The following is a 15,428-nucleotide window of genomic DNA, read 5'->3' as shown; positions in this document are numbered from 1 at the left end:
AGGCCATATACGACAAACCCACAGCAAACATCATTCTCAATGGTGAAAAACTGAAAGCATTTCCTCTAAGATCAGGAACAAGACAAAGATGTCCACTCTCACCACTATTATTCAACATAGTTTTGGAAGTCCTAGCCACGGCAATCAGAGAAGAAAAAGAAATAAAAGGAATACAAATTGGAAAAGAAGAAGTAAAACTGTCACTGATTGCAGGTGACATGACACTGTAGAGAGTCCCAAAGATGCCACCAGAAAACTACTAGAGCTAATCAATGAATTTGGTAAAGTTGCAGGATACAAAATTAATGCACAGAAATCTCTTGCATTCCTATACATTAACAACGAAAAATCAGAATGGGAAATAAAGGAAATAATCCCATTTACCATTGCAACAAAAAGAATAAAATACCTAGGAAGAGGACTTCCCTGGTGGCGCAGTGGTTAAGAATCTGCCTGCCAATGCAGGGGAAACAAACAGGTTCGAGTCCTGGTCCGGGAAGATCCTACGTGCCGCGGAGGAACTAAGCCCATGCGCCACAACTACTGAGCCTGCGCGCCTACAGCCTGTGCTCCGCAACGAGAGAAGCCACCACAATGAGAAGCCTCTGCACCACAACAACGAGTAGCCCCCTCTCGCGGCAACTAGACAAAGCCTGCGCGCAGCAACAAAGATCCAAAACAGCCAAAAATAAAAATAAATAAATTTATTTAAAAAAAAAAACCCTAGGAATAAACCTGCCTAAGGAGACAAAAGACCTGTACTCCGAAAACTATAAAACACTGATGAAAAAAATCAAAGATGACATAAACAGATGAAGAAATATACCACGTTCTTGGACTGGAAGAATCAATATTGTGAAAATGACTATACTATCCAAAGCAATTCACAGATTCAGTGTGATCCCTATCAAACTACCAATGGCATTCTTAACAGAATTAGAACAAAAAATTTTACAATTCGTATGGAAACACAAAAGACCCCAAACAGCCAAAGCAATCTTTTTTTTTTTTTTTTTTTTGCGGTACACGGGGCCTCTCACTGTTGTGGCCTCTCCCGTTGCGGAGCACAGGCTCCGGATGCACAGGCTCAGTGGCCATGGCCCACGGGCCCAGCCGCTCTGTGGCATGTTGGATATTCCCAGACTGGGGCACGAACCCCTGTCCCCTGCATCGGCAGGCGGACTCTCAACCACTGTGCCACCAGGGAAGCCCTGCCAAAGCAATCTTGATAAAGAAAAACGGAGTTGGAGGAATCAGGCTCCACACTTCAAACTATACCACAAAGCTACAGTAATGAAGACAGTATGGTACTGGCACAAAAACAGAAATATAGATTAATGGTACAGGATAGACTGCCCAGAGATAAACCCATGCACATATGGTCACTTAATTTACGACAATGGAGGCAAGAACATACAATGGAGAAAAGACAGCCTCTTCAATAAGTGGTGCTGGGAAAACTGGACAGCTACATGTAAAAGAATGAAATTAGAACACTCCCTAACACCATACACAAAAAGAAACTCTAAATGGATTAAAGACCTAAATGTAAGACAGGACAGTATAAAACTCTTACAGGAAAACACAGGAAAAACACTGTTTGACATAAACCACAGCAAGATCTTTTCTGACCCACCTCCTAGAGTAATGGAAATTAAAACAAAAATAAACAAATGGGACTTAATTAAACTTAAAAGCTTTTGCACAGCAAAGGAACCATAAACAAGACAAAAAGACAACCGGCAGAATGGAGAAAACATTTGCAAATGAAACAAAAGACAAAGGATTAATCTTCAAAATATACAAACAGCTCATGCAGCTCAACATCTAAAAACCAAACAATCTAATTAAAACATGAGTGGAGGACCTAAACAGACATTTCACCAAGGAAGACATACAGATGGTCAAGAGGCACATGAAAAGAAGCTCAACATCACTAATTATTAGAGAAATGAAAATCAAAACTACAATGAGGAGTCACCTCCCGCCGGTCAGAATGGCCATTATCAAAAAATCTAGAACAATAAATGCTGGAGAGGGTGTGGTGAAAAGGGAACCCTCTTGCACTGTTGGTGGGAATGTAAATTGATACAGCCACTATGGAGAACAGTATGGAGGTTCCTTAAAAAACTAAAAATAGAACTACCATATGACCCAGGAATCCCACTACTGGGCATATATCCTGAGAAAATCATATATTTCAAAAACATACATGTACCACAATGTTCATTGCAGCACTATTTACAATAGCCAGGACATGGAACCAACCCAAATGTCCATCAACAGATGAATGGATAAAGAAAATGCGCCACATATATACAATGGAATATTACTCAGCCATAAAAAGAAACGAATTTGAGTTATTTGTAGTGAGGTGGATGGACCTACAGTCTGTCATACAGAGTGAAGTAAGTCAGAAAGAGAAAAACAAATACCATGTGCTAGCGCATATATGGAATCTGAAAACAAATGGTACTGATGAACCTATTTGCAGGGCAGGAATAAAGATGTAGACATAGAGAATGGACTTGAGGACACAGGGTGGGAGGGGGAAGCTGGCAGAAAGTGAGAGTAGGATCGACATATATACACTACCGAATGTAAAATAGTTAGCTAGTGGGAAGCACAGGGAGATCACCTCCATGTTTTGCGATGACCTAGAGGGGTGGGATAGTGAGGGTGGGAGGGAGGCTCAAGAGGGAGGAGATATGGGGATATATGTATGCACACGGCTGATTCACTTTGGTGTACAACAGAAACTAACACAGTATTGGGAAACAATATACTCCAATAAAGATCTATTAAAATATATATATATAAAGAGAAATGACAACAAAAACACCACATCCAAAACCTACGGGATGCCACCAAAGCAGTTCTAAGAGGGAAGTTTACAGTGATACATTTGCTACCTCTGAAAACAAGAAAAATCTCAAATAAAGAAACAACCTACACCTAAAGCAACCAGACAAAAACGACAAACAAAACCCAAAATTAGTAGAAGGAAAGAAATCATAAAGATCAGAGCAGAAATAAATGAAATAGAGACAAAGAAAACAATAGGAAAGATCAAGGAAACTAAAAGCTGGCTCTTTGAGAAAATAAACAAAATTGATAAATCTTTAGCCAGACTCAACAAGAAAAAAAAAGGGAGTGGGCTCAAATCAATAAAATTAGAAATGAAAAATGATAAGTTACAATGGACACCACAGAAATAAAAGGGTCATAAGTGACTACTACAAACAACTATATGCCAATAAGATGGACAATCTAGAAGAAATGGACAAATTCTGGGGCATTCCCTGGCGGTCCAGTGGTTAGGATCCTGAACTTCTACTTCCAGGGGCCCAGGTTCATTCCCTGATGGGGGAACTAAAATTCCACAAAATGTAGGGTGTGGTTATAAATAAACACTTTAAAAAAATTGTTTTAATTAAAATAAAAAAGAAATGGACAAATTCATAGAAAAACACAACCTTCCAAGACGGAACCAGGAAGAAACAGAAAATATGAACAGACCAATCACAAGTAATGAAATTGAAACTGTGATTAAAATACTTCCAACAAACAGGAATTTCCAGGTGGCATGGTGGTTAAGAATTTGCCTGCCAATGCAGGGGACACGGGTTCAAGCCCTAGTCCAGGAAGATCCCACATATCGTGGAGCAACTAAGCCCGTGCACCGAAAATACTAAGCCTGCACTCTAGAGCCTGTGAGCCACAACTACTGAAGCCCGTGCACCTAGAACCTGTGCTCCGCAACAAGATTAGCCACCGCAATGAGAAGCCTGTGCACCGCAATGAAGAATAGCCCCTGCTCGCTGCAACTAGAAAAAAGCCTGTGCACAGCAACAAAGACCCAATGCAGCCAAAACAAAACAATACAAAACAAAATGTGGTACATATATACAGTGTTACTCAGCCGTAAAAAAGAATCAAATAGGAATCGGAACCAAGATGGTGGAGTAGAAGGACATGCTTTCACTCCCTCTTGTGAGAACATCAGAATCACAACTAGCTGCTGGACAATCATCAACAGGAAGACACTGGAACTCAACAAAAAAGATACCCCACATCCAAAGACAAAGGAGAAGCCACAGTGAGATGGTAGGAGGGGCACAATCACAGTAAAATCAAATCGCATAACTGCTGGGTGGGTGACTCACAGACTGGAGAACACTTATACCACAGAAATCCACCCATTGGAGTGAGGGTTCTGAGCCCCAGGTCAGGCTTCCCAACCTGGGGGTCTGGCAATGGGAGGAGGAATTCCTAGAGAATCAGACTTTGAAGGCTAGTGGGATTTGATTGCAGGACTGCGACAGGACTGGGGGAAACAGAGACTCCGCTCTTTGAGGGCACACATAAAGTAGTGTGCACATCAGGACCCAGGGGAAGGAGCAGTGACCCCACAGGAGACTGAACCAGACCTACCTGCTAGTGTTGGAGGATCTCCTGCAGAGGCGGGGGTGGCTATGGCTCACTGTGGGGACAAGGACACTGGCAGCAGAAGTTCTGGGGAGTACTCCTTGGCGTGAGCCCTCCCAGAGTCTGCCATTAGTCCCACCAAAGAGCCCAGGTAGGATCCAGTGTTGGGTTGTCTCAGGCCAAACAACCAACAGGGAGGGTACCCAGCCCCACCCATCAGCGTCAAACGGATTAAAGTTTTACTGAGCTCTGCCCACCAGAGCAACAGTCAGCTCTACCCACCACCAGTCCCTCCCATCACGAAACTTGCACAAGCCCCTTAGATAGCCTCATCCACCAGAGGGCAGACAGCAGAAGCAAGAAGAACTACAATCCTGCAGCCTGTGGAAGGAAAACCACATTCACAGAAAGACAGGCAAGATGAAAAGGCAGAGGGCTATGTACCAGATGAAGGAACAAGATAAAACCCCAGAAAACAACAAAATGAAGTGGAGGTAAGCAACCTTCCAGAAAAAGAATTCAGAATAATGATAGTGAAGATGATACAGGACCTCGGAAAAAGAATGGAGGCAAAGGTCGAGAAGATACAAGAAATGTTTAACAAAGACTTAGAAGAATTAAAGAACAAATAAACAGAGATGAACAATACAATAACTGAAATGAAAACTACACTAGAAGGAATCAATAGCAGAATAACTGAGGCATAAGAACGGATAAGTGACCTGGAAGACAGAATGGTGGAATTCACTGCTGCGGAACAGAATAAAGAAAAAAGAATGAAAAGAAATGAAGACAGCCTAAGAGACCTCTGGGACAACATTAAACACAACAACGTTCGCATTATAGGAGTCTCAGAAGAAGAGAAAGAGAAAGGACCAGAGAAAATATTTGAAGAAATTATAATAGAAAACTTCCCTGACATGGGAAAGGAAACAGCCACCCAAGTCCAGGAAGCGCAGAGAGTCCCATACAGGATAAACCCAAGGAGAAACATGCCGAGACACATAGTAATCCAACTGGCAAAAATTAAAGACAAAGAAAAATTATTGAAAGCAGCAAGGGAAAAACGACAAACAACATACAAGGGAACTCCCATAAGGTTAACAGCTGATTTCTCAGCAGAAACTCTACAAGCCAGAAGGGAGTGGTATGATATACTTCAAGTGATGAAAGGGAAGAACCTACAAACAAGATTACTCTACCCTGCAAGGATCTCATTCAGATTCGATGGAAAAATCAAAAGCTTTACAGACAAGCAAAAGCTTAGAGAATTCAGCACCACCAAACCAGCTCTACAACAAATGCTGAAGGAACTTCTCTAAGTGGGAAACACAAGAAAAGAAAAGGACCTACAAAAACAAACCCAGGCCCACGCACCGCGATGAAGAGTGGCCCCCGCTTGCCACAACTAGAGAAAGCCCTCGCACAGACAAGAAGACCCAACACAGCCATAAATAAATAAATAAATTTAAATCATATGGGCTTCTAAAAAGACCTCTGCTTAAAAAAAAAAAACCAAAAGAATTAAGAAAATGGTCATAGGAACATACATATCGATAATTAAATCTTAAACGTGAATGGATTAAATGCTCCAACCAAAAGACACAGGCTTGCTGAATGGATACAAAAACAAGACCCATCTATATACTGTCTACAAGAGACCCACTTCAGACATAGGGACACATACAGACTGAAAGTGAGGGGATGGAAAAAGATATTCCATGCAAATGGAAATCAAAAGAAAGCTAGAGGACTTCCCTGGTGGCGCAGTGGTTGAGAGTCTGCCTGCCAATGCAGGGAACACAGGTTCGTGCCCCGGTCCGGGAAGATCCCACATGCCGCGGAGTGGCTGGGCCCATGAGCCATGGTCGCTGAGCCTGCGCGTCCGGAGCCTGTGCTCCGCAACAGAAGAGGTCACAACAGTGAGAGGCCCGCGTACCGCAAAAAAAAAAGAAAGCTAGAGTAGCAATACTCATATCAGATCAAATAGACTTTAAAATAAAGAATGTTACAAGAGACAAGGAAGGACACTACATAATGATCAAGGGATCAATCTAAGAAGAAGGTATAACAATTATAAATATATATGCACCCAACATAGGAGCACCTCAACACATAAGGCAACTGCTAACAGCTATAAAAGAGGAAATGGACAGTAACACAATAATACTGGGGGACTTTTAACACCTCACTTACACCAATGGACAGATCATCCAAAATGAAAATAAATAAGGAAACAGAAGCTTTAAATGACACAACAGACCAGATAGAATTGATATTTATAGGACATTCCATCCAAAAACAGCAGATTACACTTTCTTCTCAAGTGTGCATGGAACATTCTCCAGGATATATCACATCTTGGGTCACAAATCAAGCCTCAGTAAATTTAAGAAAATTGAAATCATATCAAGCATCTTTTCTGACCACAAAGCTATGAGATTAGAAATGAATTACAGGGAGAAAAACGTAAAAAACACAAACATGTGGAGGCTAAACAATACATTACTACATAACCAAGAGATCACTGAAGAAATCAAAGAGGAAATCAAAAAATACCTAGAGGCAAACGACAATGAATACACGACGATCCAAAACCTATGGGATGCAGCAAAAGCAGTTCTAAGAGGTAAGTTTATAACTATACAAGCCTACCTCAAGAAACAAGAAAAATCTCAAATAAACAATCTAACCTTGCACCTAAAGGAACTAGAGAAAGAAGAACAAACAAAACCCAAAGTTAGCAGAAGGAAAAAAATCATAAAGCTCAGAGCAGAAGTACATGAAACTGAAACAAAGAAAACAATAGCAAAGATCAATAAAACTAAAAGCTGGTTCTTTGAGAAGATAAACAAAATTGATAAACCATTAGCCAGACTCATCAAGAATAAGAGGGAGAAAACTCAAATCAATAAAATTAGAAATGAAAAAGGAGAAGTTACAACAGACACCACAGAAATACAAAGCATCCTAAGAGACTACTACAAGCAACTCTATGCCAATAAAATGGACAACCTGGAAGAAATGGACAAATTCTTAGAAAGGTATAACCTTCCAAGACTGAACCAGGAAGAAATAGAAAATATGAACAGACCAATCACAAGTAATGAAATTGAAACTGTGATTAAAAATCTTACAACAGAAAAAAAAAAATCTTCCAACAGGGGCTTCCCTGGTGGCCCAGTGGTTGAGAGTCTGCCTGCCAATGCAGGGGACATGGGTTCAAGCCCTGGTCTGGGAAGATCCCACATGCCGCGGAGCGGCTGGGCCCGTGAGCCACAACTACTGAGCCTGCGCGTCTGCAGCCTGTGCTCCGCCACGAGAGGCCACGACAGTGAGAAGCCCCCGCACTGCGATGAAGAGTGGCCCCCACTCACCACAACTGGAGAAAGCCCTCGCACAGAAACTAAGACCCAACACAGCCAAAAATAATAAATAAATTAATTTTAAAAAGCTGATGCAGCCACAGATAAAATAAAAATAAATTAAAGAAAAAAAATCCTCCAACAAACAAAAGTCCAGGACCAGATGGCTTCACAGGTGAATTCTATCAAGCATTTAGAGAAGAGCTAACACCCATCCTTCTCAAACTCTTCCAAAAAATTGCGGAGGAACACTCCCAAACTCATTCTGTAAGGCCACTGTCACCCTGATACCAAAACCAGACAAAGATACTACAAAAAAAGAAAATTACAGACCAATATCATTGATGAATACAGATGCAAAAATCCTTAACAAAATACTAGCAAACAGAATCCAACAACACATTAAAGGGATCATACACCACGATCAAGTGGGATTTATCCCAGGGATACAAGGATTCTTCAATATACGCAAATCAATCAATGTGATACACCACATTAACAAATTGAAGAATAAAAAGCATACGATCATCTCAATAGATGCAGAAAAAGCTTTTGACAAAATTCAACACTGGTTTATGATAAAAACTCTCCAGAAAGTGGGCATACAGGGAACCTACTGTATAATACAGAGAACTCTACTCAATATTCTGTGATAACCTATCTGAGAAAAGAATCTGAAAAGGAATGAATATATGTATATGTATAACTAAATCACTTTGCTGTACACCTGAAACACATCATAAATCAACTATACTCCAGTATAAAATTTTGTAACGTAAAACAAACTCCCAAAAAACTCTCACTTTTCAAATAGCTCTTTGTTGCTATGTTATATTATTGTAAAGGTTAATTAAGTTATTAAAAAGATATTCTAAGCTTGTTTCTAAAGCTGATCACTGTAATCTATCCTTGGATGAAAATTAGATGCCCATAATGTATAACCAGGGGATTATACATACAAGGAAAAAAAAATCATTTAGAGCTTCCCTGGTGGCGCAGTGGTTAAGAATCCACCTGCCAATGCAGGGGACACGGGTTCAAGCCCTGGTCTGGGAAGATCCCACATGCCGCAGAGCAACTAAGCCCGTATGCCACAACTACTGAGCCTGCGCTCTACAGCCTGCGAACCACAACTACTGAAGCCCGTGCGCCTAGAGCCTGTGCTCCGCAACAAGAGAAGCCACCGCAATGGAAGTCTGCACACCAAAGTGAAGAGTAGCCCCCGCTTTCTGCAACCAGAGAAAAGCCTGCGCGCAACAACGAAGACCCAACGCTGGCAAAAATAAAATAAATAAATTTGTTAAAAAAAATCATTTAAAAGAATGTGTCCAACCCAGATAAAAGGCCTCTTATCAGGTATTCTTAAGTACATCAGGCACAAAGAAACTGAAGAGAATCAACTTCCAAGAATTAAGGTACTTTTACCCTAATTACTAGAAGTGCCCAACGGAGGACTTCCTGAGCACTGATGTCAGTCTTCCCCTCCTCCGATCCTTACAAGTGCTGACCCTTTATTTCCAGTTTGCAGCAAGACGGTTCACCACTGGGGACACCTTCTGCACTACTCCTTTGTGGCAATTTCTCTGGCATTAACACCTCGTTGGGAGACTAGTTTAGAAGAGATAACATCTAGGGACTTCCCTGGTGGTCCAGTGGTTGGGACTCCGTGCTCCCAATGCAGGGCACCCAGGTTCGATCCTTGGTCAGGGAACTAGATCCCACATGCCACAACTAAAGATTCCGAATGCAGCAATGAAGATCCCACGTGCAGCAACAAAGACCCGATGCAGCCAAATAAGTAAATAAATATTAAAAAAAAAAGAAGAGGTAACATCTAAAGTTGTAAATCTTGATTAAATTGCACGGTGGATTTTGACAGGGAAACGAAACTTTTAGATAGCTAACCATTGCTCCAGTGGAAGCTGCTGTATCCTTGGAAATGGCTGCTCCAACAAGGGCTATCTTACAGGCGGGAGCCATTCCTCCAGCGGAGACTATTATCCCAGGGAAAATGCACCCAAGGGTAAGGAGAGACCTCCGATATATTCAGGAGCTCCTCTGTACTCCAAGTTACCCAGGGGGCCCATTTTCAGTCCAGCTAGCACCTGCAGAGGCATAAGTTACTAACCAACTGCCTCTAGGGTTCTGCCTCTAAGAGAAATTTATAATAAAAATCAAGAAACAGGGCTTCCCTGGTGGCGCGGTGGTTGAGAGTCCGCCTGCCAATGCAGGGGACACGGGTTCGTGCCCCGGTCTGGGAGGATCCCACATGCCACGGAGCGGCTGGGCTCGTGAGCCATGGCTGCTGAGCCTGTGCGTCCGGAGCCTGTGCTCCGCGACGGGAGAGGCCACAGCGGTGAGAGGCCCGTGTACCACAAAAAAAAAAAAAAAAAAACTATAAAAAAAAAAATCAAGAAACAACAATAAGAGGGCTTCCTTGGTGGCACAGTGGTTGAGAATCCGCCTGCCAATGCAGGGGACACGTGTTCGAGCCCTGGTCCGGGAAGATCCCACATGCCACAGAGTGACTAAGCCTGTGCGCCACAGCTACTGAGCCTGCGCTCTAGAGCCCGCGAGTCACAACTACTGAGACTGCGTGCCACAACTACTGAAGCCTGTGAGCCTAGAGCCCGTACTCTGCAACAAGAGAAGCCACCTCAATGAGAAGCCCGCACACTGCAAAGAAAGGGTAGCCCCCGCTCGCTTCAACTAGAGAAAGCCCAGATGCAGCAACGAAAATCCAATTCAGCCAAAAATAAATAAATTAAAATAAATAAATTTTTTTAAAAAAGAAACAATAAGAGTTCATGTGCTTTTTTTCAATGTCCGATTTAAGTCTGGCAGAAGTTGGAAAGTTTTGCTGAGGATTCTAAGCTTTCCACAAAGAAGTTTATTTGGTTAATGATCTCACCAGGGGGGATTTACAAATCTTATCCTACTGCTGCACCCCAGAGAAAGAACAGCATATAATACTGGCAGCCTGAGACCAACAGGGCCACACAGTGTACCGCCTGCGGAACAAAGCTGTCCCCGAGGCAGACCCACAGTGGAATTACTAAATAAATTCTATTCATAGGGATAGATGGGACCATATGATTAATTATTTAATAAAGGCTATAAAATTTTTTTCAGTAAAACCTGTCAATTACAAAGAAGTAAAAAAAAGTCCAACAGGAATTAAACGAAAATCTGACAGTATTTCAAGAAAGGTTAATAGAAACTTTTGAAAAGTATATGAATGTGGATCCCTCCTCTCTGGAGGGACAGGCCCTTTTGGCTATGCATTTCATAGCCCAGTCTGCCCCAGACATCAGGCACAAAATTCAAAAAGCAATGGCCGGACTTCCCTGGTGGCACAGTGGTTAAGAATCCATCTGCCAATGCAGGGGACATGGGTTTGATCTCTGGTCCGGGAAGATCCCACATGCCGCGGAGCAACTAAAGCTCCTGCGCCACGACTACTGAGCCTATGCTCTAGAGCACACGAGCTACAACTACTGAAGCCCACACACCACAACTACTGAAGCCCGTGCACCTAAAGCCCGTGCTCTGCAACAAGAGAAGCCACTGAAATGAGAAGCGTGTACACCACAATGAAGAGTAGCCCCCGCTCTCTACAACTCGCGAAAGCCCGCGTGCAGCAACGAAGACCCAATGCAGCCAAATAAACATACATTTTTAAAATAAATAAATAAATAAATATGTGGTAAAAAGCAATGGCCGGTCCTCAGACACCTATAAGCGACTTGCTCCAATTGGCTTATTCAGTTTTCAATAATAGGAATATAAACTAAAAGATTAAATGCACCCAAAGAAATATACAAAAGGCCCAAATGATGGCAGTAACTTGGTCCTCTGAAAAACCACTAAAGGGGAGGCTGGGCTTTCTGGGCCTATCTGGCCATGGTAAACCACAGGGCCCGTGGGTACCGAGACAGTGTACCCTACATGGACGAGGGGGCACTGAAGGAAAGACTGTCATCAATGTACCCTTTGCAAATAGCCAGGGCACTGGCAGAGGGAATGCCCCAGATGCCAGAAAGCGACAGGGATCCCTCGGCCTTTGATGGTTTTACAATCGAAAGACTGAGGGGGGGGCCCAAGGCCAAAAGGGGATCCACCTAGAGATACCATCTACATAACTACTGTGGAGCCTCAAACTTCAGGTGGTAATTGACGTGGTGAGCCACTTGATAAAATTTCTCATAAACACCAGTGCAACCCTTTCAGTCTTAACCCAAGACTGAAAGCCTTAACAACCATAGGAAATATGTAATTGGAGTGTCAAGAAAGAGACAGGGGCACACTTCCCTGGAACCCCTTTTGCGCAACATCAATGGCTGGTCGTTTTTACATTCCTTTTTGTTTGTGCCTGATTGTCCTCTCTCTTTAATGGAAGGAACTTATAACTAGATTAGGCGACACTTTGTTTCTCGAGGGACAAGGAAGCCACCCTTATCACTAAATGATATTAACCAAAAAAAAAGAAAAACAGAGTAAATCTATAACTAAAATAAAAGTCTCGGGCTTCCCTGGTGGCACAGTGGTTGAGAGTCCGCCTGCCGATGCAAGGAACACGGGTTCGTGCCCCGGTCCAGGAGGATCCCACATGCCGCGAAGCGGCTGGGCCCGTGAGCCATGGCCACTGAGCCTGCGCGTCTGGAGCCTGTGCTCTGCAATGGGAGAGGCCACAACAGTGAGAGGCCTGCGTACCGAAAAAAAAAAAAAAAAAGTCTCAATAAACCCCTAAGTATAAAACATTAAGGTTCCGGGCCTAGCCAAAAGCAAACAGATTGAGGCCTCAAGTAACTGCCTTCCAGATTTGTAAAATGTTTTGAAAAAATGGTTTGGGTCTCCAAGACGGTGGCTACAATCTCTTTTAATAACTCTTCTAATGCTTATTGCTGTATTTCTTTCTTTTTTTCTTAAATAAACTTATTTATTTTATTTATGTATTTAGTTTTTTGGCTGCGTTGGATCTTCGTTGCTGCACGCGGGCTTTCTCTAGTTGCAGAGAGTGGGGGCTACTCTTCATTGTGGTGCACAGGCTTCTCACTGTGGTGGCTTCTCTTGTTGCGGAGCACGGGCTCTAGGCGTGTGGGCTTCAGTAGTTGTGGCTCATGGTCTCTAGAGCGCAGGCTCAGTAGTTGTGGTGCACGGGCTTAGTTGCTCCTTGGCATGTGGGATCTTCCCAGACCAGGGATTGAACCTGTGATCCCTGCCTTGGCAGGCGGATTCTTAACCACTGCACCACCAAGGAAGTCCCTGCTGTATTTCTTTCAATTTGTATCTTTTATAAACTCATCCACTGATGCTTAACGTCCACAAGGGCTAAAAGAATAATGTTAATGGGCTTCCCTGGTGGTGCAGTGGTTGGGAGTCCGCCTGCCGATGCAGGGGACATGGGTTCGTGCCCTGGTCCAGGAGGATCCCACATGTCGCGGAGCGGCTGGGCCCGTGAGCCATGGCCACTGAGCCTGCGCCTCTGGAGCCTGTGCTCCACAATGGGAGAGGCCACAGCAGTGAGAGGCCCGAGTACCGCACAAAAAAAAAAAAAAAAAAAAAAAAAAAAGAATAATGCTAACAGGAGGGGCATTGGCTTCTGGTTCTTCCAACAGAGAAGGGACAGTCAGCCAGGTGTTTTACTTCTTCCCCAGGCAGGCCTACATTCCATCTCAGCAGAAAGTAGTTAATGATAGGTTGTCACCCATTACCCCCCTTTAAGCATAAAGGGTAAACACCTGGAGGGGGGAATGATACGGACAGAGTAAAAGGACAAAGTAGGTGATTAAATAGTTAATCCCAGTAAGTGGTTATAAGTAAAGAAAAAAGTATGGGAGACCCCTGTAAGTTAATGATCACTCAAGAAAGCAGGTTTGCTTAACCACAAAACCATGCAACAGAAGCATGAGACATGCCACAAAACAACAAAACAATGGTGGAATGAGACCCACATCCTGCCCAGTGAGCTCAGGTTAATGATTCCTAGGACACACGTGCACTAAAAACAAACATATAAGGAAAGGGTGACATTATACTAAAACTTGAAATGATTTATCATATGTTAGTGTATGTTACCGCCTTTTTGCTCATTTCCATTGCGCCATGACAGTCCTGGTTTGACCATGTAGGAACAAGAAAACTCCCCACCCGACTTGGAAAAGGAATTGATGATGGAAGCTTGATGTCTCCTCAATAATGAGGAAGAAGGTGGTCTTCTCACCCTCCCCATTCTTCCTTTGATTATAAAACTATAGCTCACCATGTTCTCCAGATGGCACCCTCTCACCCACCCCCTTGTAAGCCTCTCAAGTGTCCTACTCTAATAAGTCACTTCTTATCTATCACTTTGCCTCTCCCTGAATTCTTTCTGCTCTAACGAACGGGAGCTACTCGGACCACGCACACCCCACCCCCAATGCATTTCTGCGGTTTCATCAGTAGATTGGCTTTACTGCTCCGGGGCAAGCAGACCCACGTTTGGTTCAGTAACACCCTCACCCAAGCCCCACTGAAGTGGCGGCCAGGTCTGAGCTGTGCCTAAGAGGCATCCCTTCCCTACAGAGTAAACACATGTGTTTACTGCACCAGGACATGCTCCTCTGGTAGACCTGATAAGCGACTCTCTGGACTGCCTCCGGCTCCAGGGCTCTCATCAACCTTCTAGGTCTAGGCAGTCAAGGCCCAAATTTTGCAGCTTCCCAATCATCCCCTCTCTCAGTTCTCCGGGATAGCCCAGGCCTCCGGCCAACTTCCTAGTTCAGTCCAGGCAAGGATCAGGGCTTGGGGAGGGGGCTGGCTTCCTGCTCCGTCTGGCCTGTTTGTCCATCACAACAGACAACTTGGGTAGAGAGGCAATGTGGAAACCAACCAAGGCCGGGATGTGCGGACCAGGTGCGGGCGGGGAGCGAGGGCTCCGGGCAAGCGGTCGGCGCACTCAAGTTAGGCGCACACGTGGCCGCAGACTCCTTGGGCATGTGCAGGTCACGGGGAGAGTTGCGGGTGGCACCAGACCGGCCGAGGCTGGAGTCTCTACCCCAGGACTCTTAAGGACACCGACGGGAACCCACACAGGGCCCCAGCTCAACGTTCCTCAGTTGCCCAGAGCCCCCCACTTACCTCCTCCGCTGCGCTTGCCGCCTCTGCGGGGCGCGCTGCCTTTTCGGGCGCGGGGCATGCCGGGAATTGGGCGCGGCGGGGCGCGGGGTCAGGGACCCGGCGGGTAGGGGCTCCAGACCAGCGAGTCGCCGGCCAATGCGCTGAGTTGAGACTTGGGCAGACGACGGGAGCCACACGCCGCGCGCGCCACCATCTTCGCGAGGCGCCCCGCCCTGCCGAACGTGTCGAAGCGCCCCACCCTGCTAAATGGGTGGCCGGGAAGGCGAGTTCCTGGTCTCCCGGTTCATGGAACCTCTCCATGCGGCCGAAACTACTATTCCCAAGGTGCTGCGCGCGGATTACCGCCCCCCCCCCCTCGCTGGGCGCAGAGCACCTTGGGAATTGTAGTCAGCTCCCGGGACCCACAAGCCCACGACGCTCTAGCTGAACTATGCACCCACAATGCCTTGCGGCGTTCCCACCCCCTCGCCCAACACGTTTAGTCGTTAACTCTGTAGCTGCCCACGACGCAGGACC

The 15,428-nt window shown here is 44.6% G+C and overlaps 1 protein-coding gene across 6 annotated transcripts in view; it reads right to left on the bottom strand.

The window, feature by feature from the left end:
• IFRD2 (interferon related developmental regulator 2) overlaps positions 1-15,101 on the bottom strand; it is a 39,930-nt gene extending 24,829 nt beyond the window's left edge. For all 6 annotated transcript variants that reach the window (XM_060161783.1, XM_060161781.1, XM_060161782.1 and 3 more), the window contains exon 1: positions 14,913-15,101. In XM_060161783.1, the coding sequence (XP_060017766.1) occupies positions 14,913-14,970 (58 nt within the window). In that variant the 5' untranslated portion in view covers positions 14,971-15,101. The remainder of the gene's footprint in view (positions 1-14,912) is intronic.
• Between the last annotated feature and the right edge of the window lie 327 nt (positions 15,102-15,428).

Source organism: Lagenorhynchus albirostris, chromosome 10 (assembly GCF_949774975.1).
Source record: "Lagenorhynchus albirostris chromosome 10, mLagAlb1.1, whole genome shotgun sequence".
Classification (NCBI taxonomy): domain Eukaryota; kingdom Metazoa; phylum Chordata; class Mammalia; order Artiodactyla; family Delphinidae; genus Lagenorhynchus; species Lagenorhynchus albirostris.
This window is presented reverse-complemented; position numbering and strand designations above follow the sequence as displayed.